The 16,865-nt window shown below is 49.1% G+C and overlaps 1 protein-coding gene across 7 annotated transcripts in view; it reads right to left on the bottom strand.

The window, feature by feature from the left end:
* Window positions 1–16,865, bottom strand: part of RERE (arginine-glutamic acid dipeptide repeats) — a 366,213-nt gene that overhangs the window by 11,251 nt on the left and 338,097 nt on the right. For all 7 annotated transcript variants that reach the window (XM_072975465.1, XM_072975468.1, XM_072975466.1 and 4 more), the window contains one exon: window positions 675–837. In XM_072975465.1, coding sequence (XP_072831566.1) covers window positions 675–837 — 163 coding nt within the window. The remainder of the gene's footprint in view (window positions 1–674; window positions 838–16,865) is intronic.

Genomic DNA, 16,865 nt, shown 5'->3' with positions numbered 1-16,865 from the left:
AACTCAGGGGCAGTGCCCAAGGGCCTGCCCTGCCAGCTGGGGAGGGGGGTGCCGATGTTACACATCAACCCTGGGGTGGCCGGCACCAACACCTACAACTGGTGAACTCAAATACTGTGCCTCCCTGACATGCCCAGGCACCCTGAGCAATTCCCTCTCAAGCCCCAGCCCCTGGCCCTACTGGATTATTTCTTATTTACAGAAGCAACATAAGTGGCCCTCAAGGTGAGTGCCCTGGGCCAAGGCAGAACCACAAGGCACTATTTTCTGATTTTTAGAGGATAAGAAGGCATGGGCTTTGCTGTCATCTCAGATTACGAGGCACTCCAGGACCAAGAGACTGATCTTGGTAAAGTAGGAAGAAATTGTTACTCTGATCATACTGTGGCCACCATACTAGCGCAGTGAGAATGCACACAGCACACCATCCGCTGAGGGAGAACACTTCTGAAATTATCAAAAACACCTAAGGCCAAGACTTACATTTATGTAAAACATAAAAATGATGTTGAGCTTATCAGAAAAATTTAAATGTACGAATAATTTGTAAAACTCTCCCTACTGACGCCGAGGTCAGGCATCGCACACACACGAGCTGTGCCCAGGTTGCCCATGAGGGCAGGCCCTGAGCTTGGACACTGAGCGCGTGGCTGGTGCCCAAAGCCCCCACTTACAGAATTCACTGGATGGGGGTCTGGAGGGCGTGTTGACGGGCGTGGACGCAGTGCGGGTCTTAATCCTCCTGAACACCGCCTGCCTGCGGTGCCTGCGGTGGGCCCGGGAGCTGGCTGCTTCGGGGGTTTTCTTCCAGTAGTAATAGAAGGTGATTAGCTCTCCCTGCAAGGAAGAAAGGCCAGCTGTGAGGGGAGCGCCCGCGTCTCCCAGCATGGCCTCCTCTTCCGCCTGGGAGCAGGGGAACTGGAGGCAAGTCGGGGGCAGGGGACCCAGGCCTGCCCGAGTCATGCTCACAGGGCTGCTCGTGCGCCGGTGAGAGGGCCGGTCCCGTCAGCCCCACAGAGCGTGACTTCTGGACATCAGGAACATTCACTGGCTCAACAGGTGTCTGCTGGGTGCCTACTGGGCGCCAGACGCCACCGCCACTGTGCTAAGCACCAGAGCTGCATTGCATCACTGAACAATCGACAGAAAGGAAAATCCCTGCCCTCTCTGTGCGTAAGTGGGTGCATGTGTGCACGCACAGGATGTTCTCCGCACAGCATCCCAGTGACTCCACACGGGTGTGCCGGGGAAATGCCTGGCCAGTTAGACCGTTCCCGAAATAACCAAAGCAAATAACTGAGGTGGTGGGACCTCAGGCCAGCAGGAAGGCCAGGAAGAACAGACCCCAAAACCAGGAAAGCCGCTCCCCCCAGTGCCTGCAGCGGGCAAGCGGGCAGAGTCCTCAGGGCAAGACTGAGCTTGACGAAAAAGACCAAGTGGGGACACACCACACGGTGCGCTGGTGCAGAGATGAAATGTCGTATGTCACAGGGTTAAAGGCTAAAAAAGGAGCTCCTCTTTTCATGTACAGCCAGGAAGAGTGGGAGGCAAGACATCTTTTTAAAAAAACCACTGCAAGCAGACATGAGCCCAAATGCACTTTGAAAAAAATGGCATCTTTGGCACTCCCAGCCCCAAGGGGCTCAGCAGTGCACAGGCTAGTGACTTAACACATGAAGCAAGACCCCAGGCCAAGGAGGCCAGGAGCCAGCCACCAAGGACGAGCCCACACACGCCTGCCTGCACGTGCACACCCTTCCCCACCTCTTTTCCGCTCCATGAGACAGCACCAGAATAAGGGAAAAGGTAGTAACTGCCTGTGTATTTCTAACTTGCCTATTACATGTTATTCTACAAATGTGGGCTACAACTGTCCCCCTGGTGACTGGAGCATCCTGAGCCCAGGTCACCATCTGAGAAACCTCCTGGGTCCTGCCTCTTCACCTCCTACCTTCCCGACTTGTAAAGTCATTTATTTATCTGTACTGATCTTCTGGTGTTGGCTGGCTGGAGGGCACAAATCTATAAATCCTATAAATCCGATAGGGCATTAAGAGAACTGTGCTGACATAAAAAGTGACCTGGCTCTGGTTTTCCTATGAGAAAGCAGAGAACAGAACCAGGGCAGGTCACCATCACCCTTCAAACACTGTGTCAGAGTGGTGTGCTTTATTAGTTCAAAAGGCAGCCGGTGCTGTAAATCACAGCCCAATCCCAAAGCCAGAAAGAAGGAGAAAACCCAAAGCGGTTCCTCTCACCTCCTCCTTTAGCTGAAGTTGCTGAAGGGGCCAGGGGATGACAGAGGCCTGGGAGGTAGGGGGAAATGTGAAGCTACAGGACACAGAAGGAAACAGCGGGAGAGAAAGCTGGTGAGGAGGCACTACCACCAGGGTCTCCGTCAAACCTCGGTCTGACCTGAAGGCTGTGAACCACGGCCGCCCTGAAGTTTCTGCACAGCACTGCTCTGTGTGTACCACTGACTCACACGGCTACGACGGATCATTTCAATTTCTCCAACATGAATATTTTGAGAGAGTTTCAAATGGTATTAAAAGATGGTGTGACTTGCAAATTCAGATAGGGGAAGCCAGGGTTCAGGCCCAACGTCAGACACCAGACAAAAAAGAACTCAGGAAAAGCTCAGGTTCACGACCTTAAACCTCCACTCCTGCATCGTGTCCTCTCCGAGTATGAGAGAAAAATCAGGACACACACACACACAAACCTAATACTGAAATAAATATTAACTTTCTGACAACACTTAGGTAAGTTTTTATACAAGAAACCTGGAAGAGATTCCATTATCTGAGTACCAGGGATCAAAGTGGCCAAGCCCAAAGGGCTGCTGATGTCAACATGAAAGACTATAAACGTCTGTATTCCGGAAGACGGGGGAGTGACAAGAAACCTCACACACCGCTGGAGGGAATGTAAAATGGTCAAACCACTTTGTAAACTGGCAGTTTCTACAAAGCCAAACAAACATGTACCTACAACCTAGCAACTGATTCCACTCCAGGGTGTTTACCCAAAAGGAATAAAAACATGTGCACAAACTTTGACGCAAATGTTCATAGGAACTTTACTCTTAGTAGCCCAAAACTGCAAACAGTCTAAAGAGCCCCTCAACAGGAGAACTGGTAGCCACTCACGAGAATACTATTTGTCAGTAGAACAGAACAAACTACTGGTAACACACAACATGGACGAAGCGCAAAGACATTGTGCTGAGTGAAAGCAGCCAGACAGAAAAGGGCACAGACTGTGTGATTCCATTCTGGAAAAGGCAAATCTATAATCACTAAAAGCAAATTTAGTGGTCATCTGGAGTCTGGAGGGGGAGGGGGAGGAAACTGCCTATAAAGGACATGAGAAAATCTCTTGGGGTGATAAGGAAGTTCTACAAATCACCTGTGATGCTATTTATACCGGTTGTCAAAACTCACCATACTCTGCAACTTTAAGTGGTGCATTTTTACAGTATATATGGTATGCACAGTTACACATCAATGAAATTAACAAATTAAAAAAAAAAGAAGAAAATCCAGACCAGGTTTTATCAGCTGCCTCTCCACCACAGTAATGTCTAGGAAGGGATTAAACATTGGAATGGAGCAAATCTAGGAGGATTAGGCACAGCCTATTGGTGACTGCATGGGTGGCTAGGTCTTGAGCACAAACAAAAGACTACATCGGGAAAAGCCCTGGTTCTACAAATAGGGAGTGAAGCAGCTCGGGGCCTCACCAGGAATGAAGTCAATTGAACTTTAATCAAACATGCATAGTGTGTGCCACGGAGACCCACTGCACATAAATTCAGGGAACAAAAGCTGCTGCAGAAATCAATAGCTTACTGAAACATTAACACAGGCCACCATTGATCAGAAGGCAGCTCCACAAAGGCAGCCTTGCAAATGAGCTCTCGCGTCTGCTTGTGAGCAAACACAGAGGCATAAATGTTGTCGACACGAACGGCCTCTAATGATCATTTTGTTCCCAGTGCTCTCACCTCGTCTCCCAACAAGGCCTCACAGTCAACATACCTCGCATCCCGGTGCTCTAACTGCACACAGCTGGGAGAACTACACTGGTTTAGTGCCCGAGCAAAAAAGGAAGAGAAGGGAGGTGACGTCTCCCGATGGCTCTGTTACAGGCTGCAGCTCCTGCAGGAGGAGCGCTCTGTCCATCGGTCTATATTTAGCAGATTCTCTTTCTCCAGCTCCTCTGCCGGTTCTGTTGGTGTGGAGGGCAGGGTGGGTTTTCCTGACAGGTCATCTGCAAAAGGCCTTGGCAATAAGAGCTCTGCTCCTGGTGGTAGGTACCAGCTTCCCCCCGTGGGGCAGGTGCTCCACACACAGCAGATCTTTTCCCAGGGTTAAAGAACAAGCCACATTAGGTTTCTCTGATTTTCCACGGAAAGAAAAACAAGGGGTGGGGAGTGCCAGGCACAGGAGAATGAGAAGGGGAGGAGGAATAAGCTGCTCAGCGCGGCGCTCTGTCCGGGTGGGCTGGGGGCCGGGAGGAGAGAGGGAAGCACAGAGGAGCCAGGTGGACAGAGGCTCAATCTGAGAGCATCCTGGGCCACTTGGAATCACTGGAGAAATGGTTCCTCCTCCTGTGACACCGTTTTACTTCTGTGGGCCTCCCCCATGTTTGCTGCCAGTCCAGCAAGTTCAGGGCAGGCTCCCTGCATTGCTCTGGGGCATGAGGGCTGAAACAACAGGGGTCAGGGCAGCTCAGAGCTCTTACAGGTAGCTTTTCAGGTAAGTTCTGCTTTAGCTTGTTGGGAAAACAGCCGCCTGGAGACAAGTTCCAAGGCCCAAGGCGGGGAGGGGGCCAGGAGGGCGTGGACAGCCCTGTTGCAGGAGACAGCCTGACCCGGCCTCCTTCCAGTCTTCTAGCAGATCAGTTTAACCCACAGGCACTTGGTGAGCTGCCCATGAATGCCACTGCTGTCTGATTTCCCTCAGACACCCATGGGCAATGCTAAGGGAGGAGAACCTGTAACCTGTCCCGCCCAATTAAAAAAGATAATTCCTTTTTTTTTTTTTTAAGTAAGATGAGTTGCATGTCTTCTCTCTAAGGGACCTTGGGGAAATGAAAGCATAGAACAGCCTGTTGAAGAGGAACGCGCTGTAAACATTTCAAGTATCAAAGATTCACTCAGCAAGCACATCTGTCCCCAGTACCGAGCCTGGAGCACGCTCCCTGGGCGCCCTCTTGCCTGAGCCCAGCACTGACTGCTCAGACAGGAGCCCTCTGGGAGACTGATGTGGAGACAGGAAAAGGCAGTCAATTATTCTCACCCCATTATCAGAAGCCTAAGGGTGCACCCAAGATTGAGTTCAGTTTTTTTTGCAATTACAACATATTATTAGTGCTACAACCTTCCAAAGGAGTCTGAACACCCTGAGGTGGTGGAAGATGAGGTCCAGGGACCCTGATGCAGAGTCCAGGGCTGCCACCTACTGTCAGGTCTTCTCTTTACGAGCCAAGGAAGGCCTCAGTCTTTCGGAAACAACCCCGCACACATACACATCCCACTCTCAATTCAGTGTACGGAACAGTGTTCCTTCATCTTTCATTCTCACAACGTGGTCCAGGGAACCAGCAGAAAGCACCTGTGACGATCACTGGTCTTCTAGCTGTTACAGGAGGCGCTGAACACCAGCGTCCCGCCTCCTTGTACACGGAGGGGGGGGGACACGGGAAGGCAGGAGTTCACTTAATCCAGGTCCCCGTGGTACGGAGAGCACCCAGGCACCAGCCCCAGACAGTACCCAGCAGAGGCCGCCCACAAATGCTTCTTCAGCTCGTGAGGGAAAGTTAATTTCTTCTTTACCAAAGTTTCAACAAGCATCCACTCTGGGCCAGGCACCTCCTACTAAAATGGAGGGGGCAGCAGAAGAGAGGGAGGGTGGGGAGGCAGGCCTGGATAGCGGCATTACAAATACAGCTGCTCTCTGAAGCTGTTTTACAGGCCCCCCGAGCCCACCTCCCACTGTCATCGGACGGCAGGGCGGGGCTGACACACACACAAACCCCGCTGCGCGGTCAGGAAGTAAGCAGTGAGAGAAATTATCTTACATCTTTACAATAGAGTATTAACTGTGCTGATGCCAAATATTTTAACTTGAGTATGCAGAGAGAGCGCAGCTAAATGATCTCTACACAAAGCATCAAGTCTAACACCAGTGTACTATCGGTCAAAGTGTTGTTTCTCTAAAACTTGTTTGAACGATGCCCTTCAGTCACCATTTGGCTCCTTCCTTGGTGGTCCAGGTAAAGAGGGTGAAGAAATCCACCACTTACCTTCTGGATAGAACAGAGAGACCTAAAGCTTTAAAAAAAAAAAAAAAAAAGTATGTTTTCCAAGGAGAAGGTCCAGGAAGTGGTGCGTAGTGATGAAGCAAGGCCCCAAATCCAGTGGGGCAGGAGGGAGAAGGAAACATGGCCTAGAGCTGCTTCCCAGACTGCTCCCCAGCCCAGGGCCCCAGGAGACGTGCCTGCCCTGCAGCCGAGCTCAGGCCACCCCGCCTGGGAGTTACAGCTGCATTGTTTCTTGGCAAAAACTACTCATTCAAGGGTAGTGAAGCAAGTCGGTAAAATTTCCTGGCACAGACTCCCACACGAGTCATTCTTTCCTTTCACTCCCCGAGGATCCAAGGGCTGCTCAGACAACTGTTTGGAACATGTGAGGTGAGAAGCTGGGCCTGGGTCTAACCATCCACCGTGTTTAGGGGCAGCCACCTTTACAGATCTTTGTGTAGCAGGCAACTGGTTGTCCTCCAGCAAGGACTCTGGTAATTAAAGCAGCGCTCTCCGGGGCTCCTCCTTTTGTTAACCAACCGAATCCCCTAATCCCTAAAGGAGCCCTGACACTGTGGGCAGCTCTGCTGCTCACGGTTAAATACCACCTCTGCGGTCTCAGGTGCATCTGGCAGGATGGTGATACACTTGAAGGCACAAGGCAGGATCACAGGCGCCCGCATTCCCGTGGCCGGCCGGGCCCAGCCCTTACGTGCCGCACCGGTGTGAGGAGGCCGCCTGCTCCGGGCAGGCTCCTCCCCCTCCCTACCCACCTCAGCTCCTCTCCCGGGAAGGACAAAGGGAAGGGAGGAACAGGAAGATTCTGGAAGAACTTGAAGGTCTCCTGGGTTTAACTGGTTGTAACGATGAGGCGAAGACACTCACAGGGATGTTCCCGAACCAGGCACTCCCGCTGCCCTTTCTGTAAATCCCTGTGCAGGTCAAAGAAGGGAAAATTTTTTCTTTCTTCTCTCTCTCTCTTTTTTTTTTTTTAACATTATGACCACTACATTTGAACATGGTGAAGGAACGGGACCAGTTTTTACCCGAAATTGTAATGAGATTTCTTAAGCTCTACGTTGCTTTAGTCGCTGACCTCAGCCACCTGCAGGTGTCCCACACCTTCACTCGCATTTCCAGACCTGAGGTGTCAGGCTGGCCTGTCCCCTCCCACACAGAGACTAGATCAGTCTGCCCAAAGTACAGCTCTGACCGCGTCAACTTTCCTCTCTCCGAATCACAGAAGTCTCCTCGAGGCCTACAGGAACAAACACCCCGCTGCCCCACCGCTCCCTCCAGGCCTTTTCCTCTGTCCCCAGAAGACCTTTTGACTGCATTCCCCAGCTCTCATGGTTTTTGGCTTCTGCCAAAACTGACAGCCAGCTCACTCAGTGCTTAACTTCTGCCAGCAGGATGCAGTCTGGAGAACCCCTCCTTACTGACTCCCTGATGTCCACTCCAGGTGCTCCTCACCACTCAGGGCTCCAGTCATCACAGATTCCATCTTCTCCCTGAAGCCCTCCTTGGCTGCCTCTCCCCAGCCACAAGGTTGTGACGTGGTTTCACTCCTCTTCCATTCTTGCCTCCCTCCTGTGTACACAGGCTCTCCTCCGCCTGGAACCACAGACGCGCCTACCCAATTCCCAGGTCTGTGTCTGCCTCATCTGCGAGGCCTAGGGTAATATCTTGAACGTGATGAGTGTTCAATAAACATCTGATAGAATGAGTATTTCCGAAGAACTAAAATTAACCTGAAAATAACTCTGAAAGGATAAAACTTTTGAGAAATGGATGCAAGACTGCCACCTTTTCATTTTGCCAAGCAAGGTCATTAAAAATAACTGCCTGATCTCACCACTATTTTATAAAAGAAATGATATTTTATCACTAAAAAAGGTAGAAAAGATAATCTCCAAGTAAGAGTTCCTTAGTTTGACATTTAGTGTTATCCAAAATGACTACCCTGTTCTTATTTCTCATTTCCCACAGGCCAGTGAAAATTTAACTCCTGCACATGCTGGAAGCAGCTGCTCTGAAGGTAGGGGTCATGGGCTGGAGGGTGGGCTTAGGAATCCAATGCCACCACTTCCCCGGACCCAGTGGCTTTATTTACAAACCAATAAACCACCTTTTACTGGGCTATAAAACCTAAAATAACAGTAGCTAAACATACGTGCTTTCCACGCCTTAATATGTTTAATCTTCATAGCACCCTAATACCTTCGTTATCTCTGCTTTACAAATGAGACAACTAAGGCCCAGGGGACGAAGTCACATGGTCAAGATCACAGCACTGCAAGAGGTAGCCCCAGGGGTCTGGCTCCAAAGTCTTCTGTTCTTAACCACTCTGCTGTGAACTAAGGGGAAAGAGCCATCCGTTTTTTAACCAGAGGCTCAAATTCGGGTTACCTTTGATCTGCAGAGTTCAGCTCGATAGTATCTGAACCTTAAACAGCGGTGGCTGAAGAGCACAGAAGAGTACTGTGCACCCGGCATCACACTGGGCAGCCGTCTTCTCACCTCAGGGTGACCCTTCCCCCCCAGCACCCGTGAATTACAGAACCACACCACCTGAAGCAGCTCTCAGGAGGACAAGAGCAGAAACACGTTTGGGCACAAGTGCACAATCAGAATTATGCCCAAGCCTAGAGAAATATTTTCTACTTCCCATACCAAGAACAGACTCCAGAGATAAGAGATAAGATCGGATGGACTCCGGGAGCCCACAGCCATGAACACCCCTCATGGCCTGCTCACCACACCTGGGCCGTCCAGAGGCTCAGGCTGCAGGAGATGCCCTCTGGCCGCCTTCTGGCTCTAGGCTATGGATGTCATAGAGACATGCCAAGCAAGGGGCCTTCACAAGCCTCTTGTCTCCAAACCACTGACTCTTCTTTCCCTGAGGAAATGTGAGAGTTTAGACCAGGTAGAGTCCCTCAAGAAAAGACTTCTGCACGTGCTACAGAGCATCCTTCCAACCTACCTCCAGCTAAAATCATCTGATTAAAGCAGTGATTTCTAACAGTGCTAAACCATGGCGGTGACTCAAGGGTCATCGGGGTGGATCTCCTGACCTCCACACTCTTGTTGCCGCCTCTCCAGGCAGCTCCATTAAGAAATCCATCTATCAGCTGAGCACCGAACAGAAGGTTCTTCCACTTAACCAAAACAGTAACAAAAAATAAGCAACAAATTTGGAAATGATTCATTTGAAGACAGATCAAGACCATCACAAGTGCTCTAAAGCCTGAACGGAAGGGCCCCCAGCCACGTGAGGGGCCCCCAGCAGCCTCTGGCACAGGAGCTGGGCAGTCCTGACACAGCGACATGGCTGGCCTTCACTTCACACGGACCCACACATAAGCACCCATTGGGGAGTTTTTATTTTTGGTTTACTGAACTGTTTGTTTAAATACAGACTGTTAATAGTTTAAATATAATAACGCCAACACAAGGGATCTCATTTTCTCTGTAGGGCCTCCCAAACCTCAAGAATTCATTCCCTGAAATCAGTTTTCTTTCCCACGAGCTGAGCACTTCATCTCACTGGGGTTCAGCAACAGGGCAAGTGGGCTTTCTGTGCCGCTGGCTCTATCACCACATCACCCTTCTTGATGTTTTCTAGTTCCCGTAACAGAAACCACAATTCTACCAGAAAAAGGGGAGAAGAGTAAAGACAGCCATAAAACTGTTAAAACTGCCACTCTCCATCTCGTAAACATTTTTCTATTTATCGGCCTTTCATTATATGTGCAATCTTATTATCCCTGCACAGTATCAAAGTGACATCCGTCAGGGTCACCCTATAAAACACACACAGGCAATGTAACATTTAATGACAAGAACGGGACAAAAGATGAAGGATGGGAGAGGGTGGCAGGCTGCAGGGCGTTTTAAAGGGATCATCAGTTATCTCTGTGCGTTTCCCGAGGTGATAATTGAATAACAGGGGCTGGAGGGAAATCCATTTTTGAGCTCAGAAAGGATAGTTAGGAGAAAAATGTTTTTGTATTGGAAGCATGTAATGACTGCCAGGAAATGAGAACAGCTACTCCAGCAACATTGCTTCTTATATTTTATGGTTTTTATGGATGCACAGCAAATTATCAAGTACAATCCATTTCTGCAAGTTGAATTTTAAAATAAAGGACAGACTTCCTCATCGCAAAGAAAGGAGGGAAAGGGGCATTTAAGTTTGCCATTCTATCACATTTGTTTAATAAAAGGAACAGAAGCAAAGATTACTCTTCAAAGCACAAAAATACTATTACGGTACCACATCCTCCTCCTTAGATGTGGAAGAAGTCATCCCCTTTGCCTGAATTTTGGATTAACCTCAGGCAAAGATCTTGGAAAAATCCAGACAAGCTTGCAAACCAAACCTGGGCTTATTTGGCCAGTCTTGCACAATGGCCAGCGAGCGGCTGGTTCACAGTGGCTCTCAGCGCAAAAGAACTCCAGGAGGGAGGTGGAGGGGCCCACTGCTGTCCAAGTAAGAGCTGTCTCGGACTGAGGTGTGCCCCTCCTGCTTAGCTTAGAGGAAAGGTGTGGCAAGGAGACACCCACCAGACCTCAGGCTCTTCCAGGCTGTGGTAAGTACAGCTTATAATCGCCAGCAGGGGCAGCAGGGGCGGCCAGATTTTGCTTGGAGGGAAAGAACAGGGACCAAAGAGGAGCAGCAGTGTGGGAGAAATGGTAAAATAACTGGTCACTTACACCTCTGGCCACCATGTGGGCACTAAGGCCCCTACCAGTGCGGCCAAGGCTCCCCGCTGACCCCGCAGCCCTGGACGGCAGGTCTCCACGTGGGTTTCCTCACCACTGCTTCACCACGACCCAGGAGGACCAGCTCAACTCCAGAACACCTCACAGATTCCTGGGATGCAAGACAGCTCACCCAGACGGGCATGGCAAGAAAGAAGAGGAGCATGAGATAGGCAAACAGCTGCCAGCAGAATGCAGGAAGAGCTCCCCCGAGTCACCACAGGAGAGAGGCCTGGTGCTACCCACGTGGCACCCCCACCAAGTCGCCACGAGGACTGAAAGGTCCTGCGGTCCCGGGGCCTCGCTCTGGGCCACTTGCATGCACATGTTCGCTGGGGTTTGGAACACAGGCATCCGAACTACCAGGGCTCTGGCTGTAGTCTATGGAAACAACCTGCAGGTCCCTAATCGCAGTTTGTGACACGGGCTCAGAGGGCTTGCCCTCCTGGTTCATATCTAGGTCTCCGCGATCCTTCTTGTCAGAGGGAGGCTGGCTCCCCGCAAGGGCCCAGGGAGTGCGTGGCTGGCCCTGCTGCCTTGTATGGGTTACTCTGTGGGGACCCCTCTGTGAACCTGGCTGCTGCTACTGTCGGGCTGATTACCCAGAGGAGAGCTGGGAGCCTTGCTGGCCACCTAATACACATCTTTAGAAAGCTGGATGGACCCAGATCTCTGAAACAAACCACGCGGTGTGGAAGACTGGGCTCTCGTCCCTCTGGTGCGATACGGCACAAACGTACAAGGAGCACGCCTTATGTTCACATCAAAACCCTGGCACCTCTTGTTCTGGAGGCAGATCAGCAATGTCACCGTCCTTGGTGACTTCAGTCACCCTACGCTAGCCAGCCCCCTCCGCTGGACTGATGTGGGTTGTGGCAAAGTGCTCCTGGGGGGGGAACCCTCACCACCCTCAGCTGTATGTTGAGGCTGGTCTGAGACAAGGAGGTGTTCTTGGCCTGCTCTTGGGAAATAATTTTTCCTTCATGCCCACATGTTGTTAAAAGGTCACTCTTGGGCAATGACACAAAAAAGTGACACAAAGGGAGGACACTGACAGATGAGCTCTGCTTTCTTATTACTCAAACCTGAGTTCCAGAGACAACTCTAAAAAGTCAACAAACTTTTCATTAATCAAGAGTTTTAAAAGCTTAAGAGTTTCCAGCTGCAGAAAGCCTCAGAAACGGCCTTTATCGAGTTCTGCTTCACTTCTCCAGAGAAATCAAAGCCCTCTGCAGTGAAGGAGAACAGAAAGCTAGAAATTCCTCTGTGAGGAGACTTCAGACTTGAACTCATGGCCACAGAGCCCTGCTCTGCTGACAGAGAAGCCAGAGTCAGGGCAGGGAGCAGGGTTTCCAAAGAGACGGCCCTCAGGGCCCTGGCCTCTGTTTTAGAAGCAGACTGTGACATTAAGAAGAGCTTATGCGTATAAAGCACTTAGTACAGAGTGTCGCATGTTGTGAAAGATACAGAAATCTTTCGGATAGGACACTGGAACAACCAGAAAGTCACGGGGGTGGGGACTCGCTACAATGTCTGTTCTTCTGCCTGACTGAAAAATAACTGTATCACAGTCACAAATGACACCCAGAGCCCTAGGTAAGAGAAAGCAAACAAACTTGCTATTTCTATAAATAGCAAAAGCATTACAGATTTTTCAAAATTCTCAAAGAAAGCAGAATTGAGCTGAACTGGCTGAAGGGTACGCTTATATTTAAGAGACAAGGATCTGAGCGGTCCAAACGCCTACATTGGCCTGAGAGATGAACTCGCTGTCTTTCTGGGCCGGCCACACCCACCCCTGGGAGTCACAGGCACATGGCCACGCCCTGGCAATGCCAGAAATCTCACTGTTGTGGCCAAGGAGACGACCCACATATCCCAAGTCAGCACCTTCTGCTACCAAATGACCACTTCTCGCCTGCAGCCATTAACCTACACTGAGCACAAACCAAAACAGTGTGATGAGCTAGAACCCCCAGTGCCATACTGAGTTCTTCCCTGTCCTCCATTACAGCCATAACCTCCCTGAGACTCCGTTTCCTCACCTGTAAACTAGAGACAGTTCAACAGGAGCTCCTCTTTTCCAAGGTTGTGGTCAGGACTGAAATGCCTACGAGGGGCCTGGCACATATGCTCATTAATGACAGCTATTATGTTTATTCTCTTTCCATTCGGGAAAAGGGCTAGAAACTCAAAACTAAGTTCAACTTAAAGAACTAGTTTAATTAACTGAATTAAAAAAAAAAAACTTCCAAAGAATAGTTTCTGTAAGTGACTTCCTTGCCTTATCATGGCTGCCCCAAAACTACTGGCACTTTATAAAGTCAAAGAATAGGGGACTGTTGGGCGTAGTGAACGACAATGCTATTTTGGGCAAGTTCACAGTGTGAAAGATAACACAGGTAAAAAGATCAGCATTCTCCCCAAAGACCCCAACAGAACCACCGAAACAACGTACACCTACCTAAAATCCTGAGGCAATTTAAAAAGTCTTGTATCTGCCCAGCCCCAGCTTCCATTCTTAGATAATCATAAAGAGAATGAGAACACATAGTACATTAAACATTTCAGCAGGAATGAGCTAAGAAAAGGTACCTGCTACTCCACAGAGGACCACTCTGGGGTTTACCAGCTGTCCCTGCGCGTCAATACAGAACTAGCTTTGGTAGACAGATTGGAAAGGTCCAGCTTGGGGGACCTGCAACATCCCATGATTTCACTTCATGACACCATAACTTCAGGCCAAAGAACATTTATTACAATGAACTTTGTTACTGAACTTTAAAACTACTCTCTTATAATAACGTGGAATATAATGAATGGTATCACAAACCCCAGGATGAAAATTGCTGGCTTAGACTATAAACTGTTTAAGCAGAAATAAAGTCAAAACCACTGAGAGTTAAAGCTGGAAAGAACCTGTTTCTGGTGCCGAGCCGAGGATGGGAGAAACACTGTACAACCTGCAGTGTTACCCAAGCACCCTCGGGCTCGCTGGCCCTGGGGGCCCAGGCCTTACGACGGGTTCCACACAGCGGCTGTCCCTCTGCCGCTCTGCGCTGTGTGATTGGGGAATGCAGACTGGGGTGTCTGTGAAGTCTGCTCTACCCCTGAGTTACCCGTGTCCCCTTCCAGCTGTCTCACTTTTCTCCCTCAGGACACAAGGGTAATTCCATACTGCTTTCTGGACATAAAAGCCAATGTGCTGTTTGGATACACCGAGGTACCAGAATTCCTCCATCTTAACACAGCATTAACAGTAAGAGTAGGGACCCTCTCCTGGGAATTGGTGCAATCATGTCAACAGTGACTCACGTACGGCAGAAAATAAAGAAGCAAGTGTTAACTCTAAAGACAGCAGCAGAGATTAAAGGTTACATACTACTCCCAGATAAGAGGAAAACTGGCCTGATTTGCACCACTTAAAAATTCTTGTCACATATGATCCAAATCAGAAGAGCGCTGATGTCACAACCAGATGCTTTGAAGACACTGTCTTTGCTCGCTCCCTTTAGTTATAGGAAACAGCACAGTTCTGCACACTTTTGCTCAACTGTTCTAGAAAGGATGCTAACCAAGTAGTCAAGCTGTACAATTTTTAGCCCTATGACTTAATTTCTAAGAAGTCCCAACTAAACTTTATGCCTCCCTCCCATGGGCATGAGTGGGAACAGAATGTGACTAGTGCTCCCCGGTAACAGAGGTTAACAGTGGCCATCAATGTGCCAAACGGGGGTGAAAGGACTACAGTCAGTTCAACGGCAATCTAAAGACAAACCCGAAGCAGCCTACCAAGTCCCGCTTGCGGCACCATCTCCTCCAGGGCCTGCCTGCCCAAAAGCAGCTCCTCAGAGCTATTCCTGCCACCACCTTCCATTCCCGGGATTTCTAGCAAGACTAGGTCAGGTGTGGCCTTGGGCCTGTGCTGCGCTTTAGAGGAAGCAGAGGTGGGAAATGCAGCTCCTGAACCGTTCTAGCCATACTCGAGAATTTAAGACGTTCACTGTCTGGAATCAAATCAAGGTGGACCACACACACAAACAGCTGAATGAGTAATACCAACACCTACCACAGTGTAATAACTTGAGCTGACTGATCATTAAATGACCTTAATGATGCCCCAAGGCCCCTCCTTGCAGAGCCTCTGGCTGCCCACTTGCCCTTTGCCTAGATAGAGGCTCAGGTCTCCTCAGAAGTTCTGAGTAAAGCACAGCCTCCAGTAAGCCAAAAATGATACAAGGAAGGCCTGGTCAGATCCCTAAAAACCGGATGGTAGTAGGACAGGCAAGCAGGAAATGTTAAATACGGCTTCACATTAATTCCATGGGTTCCAGAAAGACCCTGAAGAGTATCAGACCATGTACTTCTAGCTCCTGGTGGCAACACAACACAACACAACACAACCTCACGGCCTGAGGAGGCCTGCTCAGCTATTTGCTGAGCTTTTATCTCCAGAAAGGAAGTTTTCTACCCAAAAAAGTCCTGGTTCAGGGGAGTCAAAAGAAATGCAAAGTAGCAGCTGTCTCCAAGCTTCTAAGCAGGGAAGCAAAGGCGTTTTCTTGATTTTAATGAGCACTTATGTCCCAACTGGCCAAAATACCAGCACACTTAGAAAAACTTGCGACACTGAGGTTAGCTAATCTCTCCTTAAAAATTATTATTGAGTTAGAAAAACAGAAAAAACAAAAACAAAACAAAACCTTACTGTTGTGTCCTGTATAAATCTTAAGGAGAAAACAGAGCCAAGAAAACTTCCCACAAACCTTTCTAATTCCAAACCAAGACACACTTCCCGCATTTGGGCGTTACTAATAACAAGAGCATTCACGAGCTCCCATTAGCTCGTGCAGCACTGTCCCATAAGGACAGCAAAGCCACCCAAGCAAGCTTCCCCTCCACAGGACTAGACTCTCAAATGCAGCCAAGGCAGAATTCCAATCAGCCAGTTTCCTCTCTGGAGGCAGCAAATTGAGCAGTGGCTCCAAACTCTTAGGGCTGGATTTTCAAGCAAAGTTCTACCGCAAAGACATACCACAAGAGACAAAGGTTTTGAAATCTGCTCTATATCCTCTCAAGGGTAGGCTGCAACTTAGGATGCAGGAAACAGTGTAGAGAAGTATTTCATAATGTGACCTGAAGGGACCGCCCAAGTGGAGAAGCGAGAGTAAGGAAGGCCCAAAACGCAAATGGATCTAGAGCCACTCGATGCAAGTTCATTCACGACACCAACGGGCTCGGCTGTGGAGCGAGACCTAAAGCTTCTAAAAGCTGTGGGGAGCCGCCCAGCGCCAATAACCGAGATCTTCCTGAGAAAGAAGAACAAGGTGGGGGACCGTCACACCAAATGTCAACAGTTATTCCAAAGCCAGACAGCGAGGCACTGGGACAGCAGCAGCAGATAGACCAATGGAGCAGAACAGAAACAGATTCACGCATTTCTGGAAACTTCATTTCTAATGTAACAGGCACTATAAGTTAATGCAGAAGAGGCTGGACTTCTCAAAAGGTGGTACTGGGACACCTGGTCCCAATATACACATGAAAACAGACAGACAGACTTGTCCCCTACCTCATACAATAACCAATTCCAGGGGATTAAAGACTTAAATATGATAAGCAAAATTATAAAAAAACTCTTGAAAGACAATAAATTTAGGAGTCTGCCTTTACAACCATCAAAGGATTCCTTAAATATACGAACTCAAATCATAAAGACTGATAAATTTAATTACATAAAAATTAAAAATATACTAGTTCTACCACAAAAAAACACGAAAAGATAAACCACAAAC

Source organism: Vicugna pacos, chromosome 13 (genome assembly GCF_048564905.1).
Source record: "Vicugna pacos chromosome 13, VicPac4, whole genome shotgun sequence".
NCBI lineage: Eukaryota > Metazoa > Chordata > Mammalia > Artiodactyla > Camelidae > Vicugna > Vicugna pacos.
The sequence above is the reverse complement of the archived record's forward strand: the minus strand, read 5'-3'. Positions and strand labels throughout refer to the sequence as shown.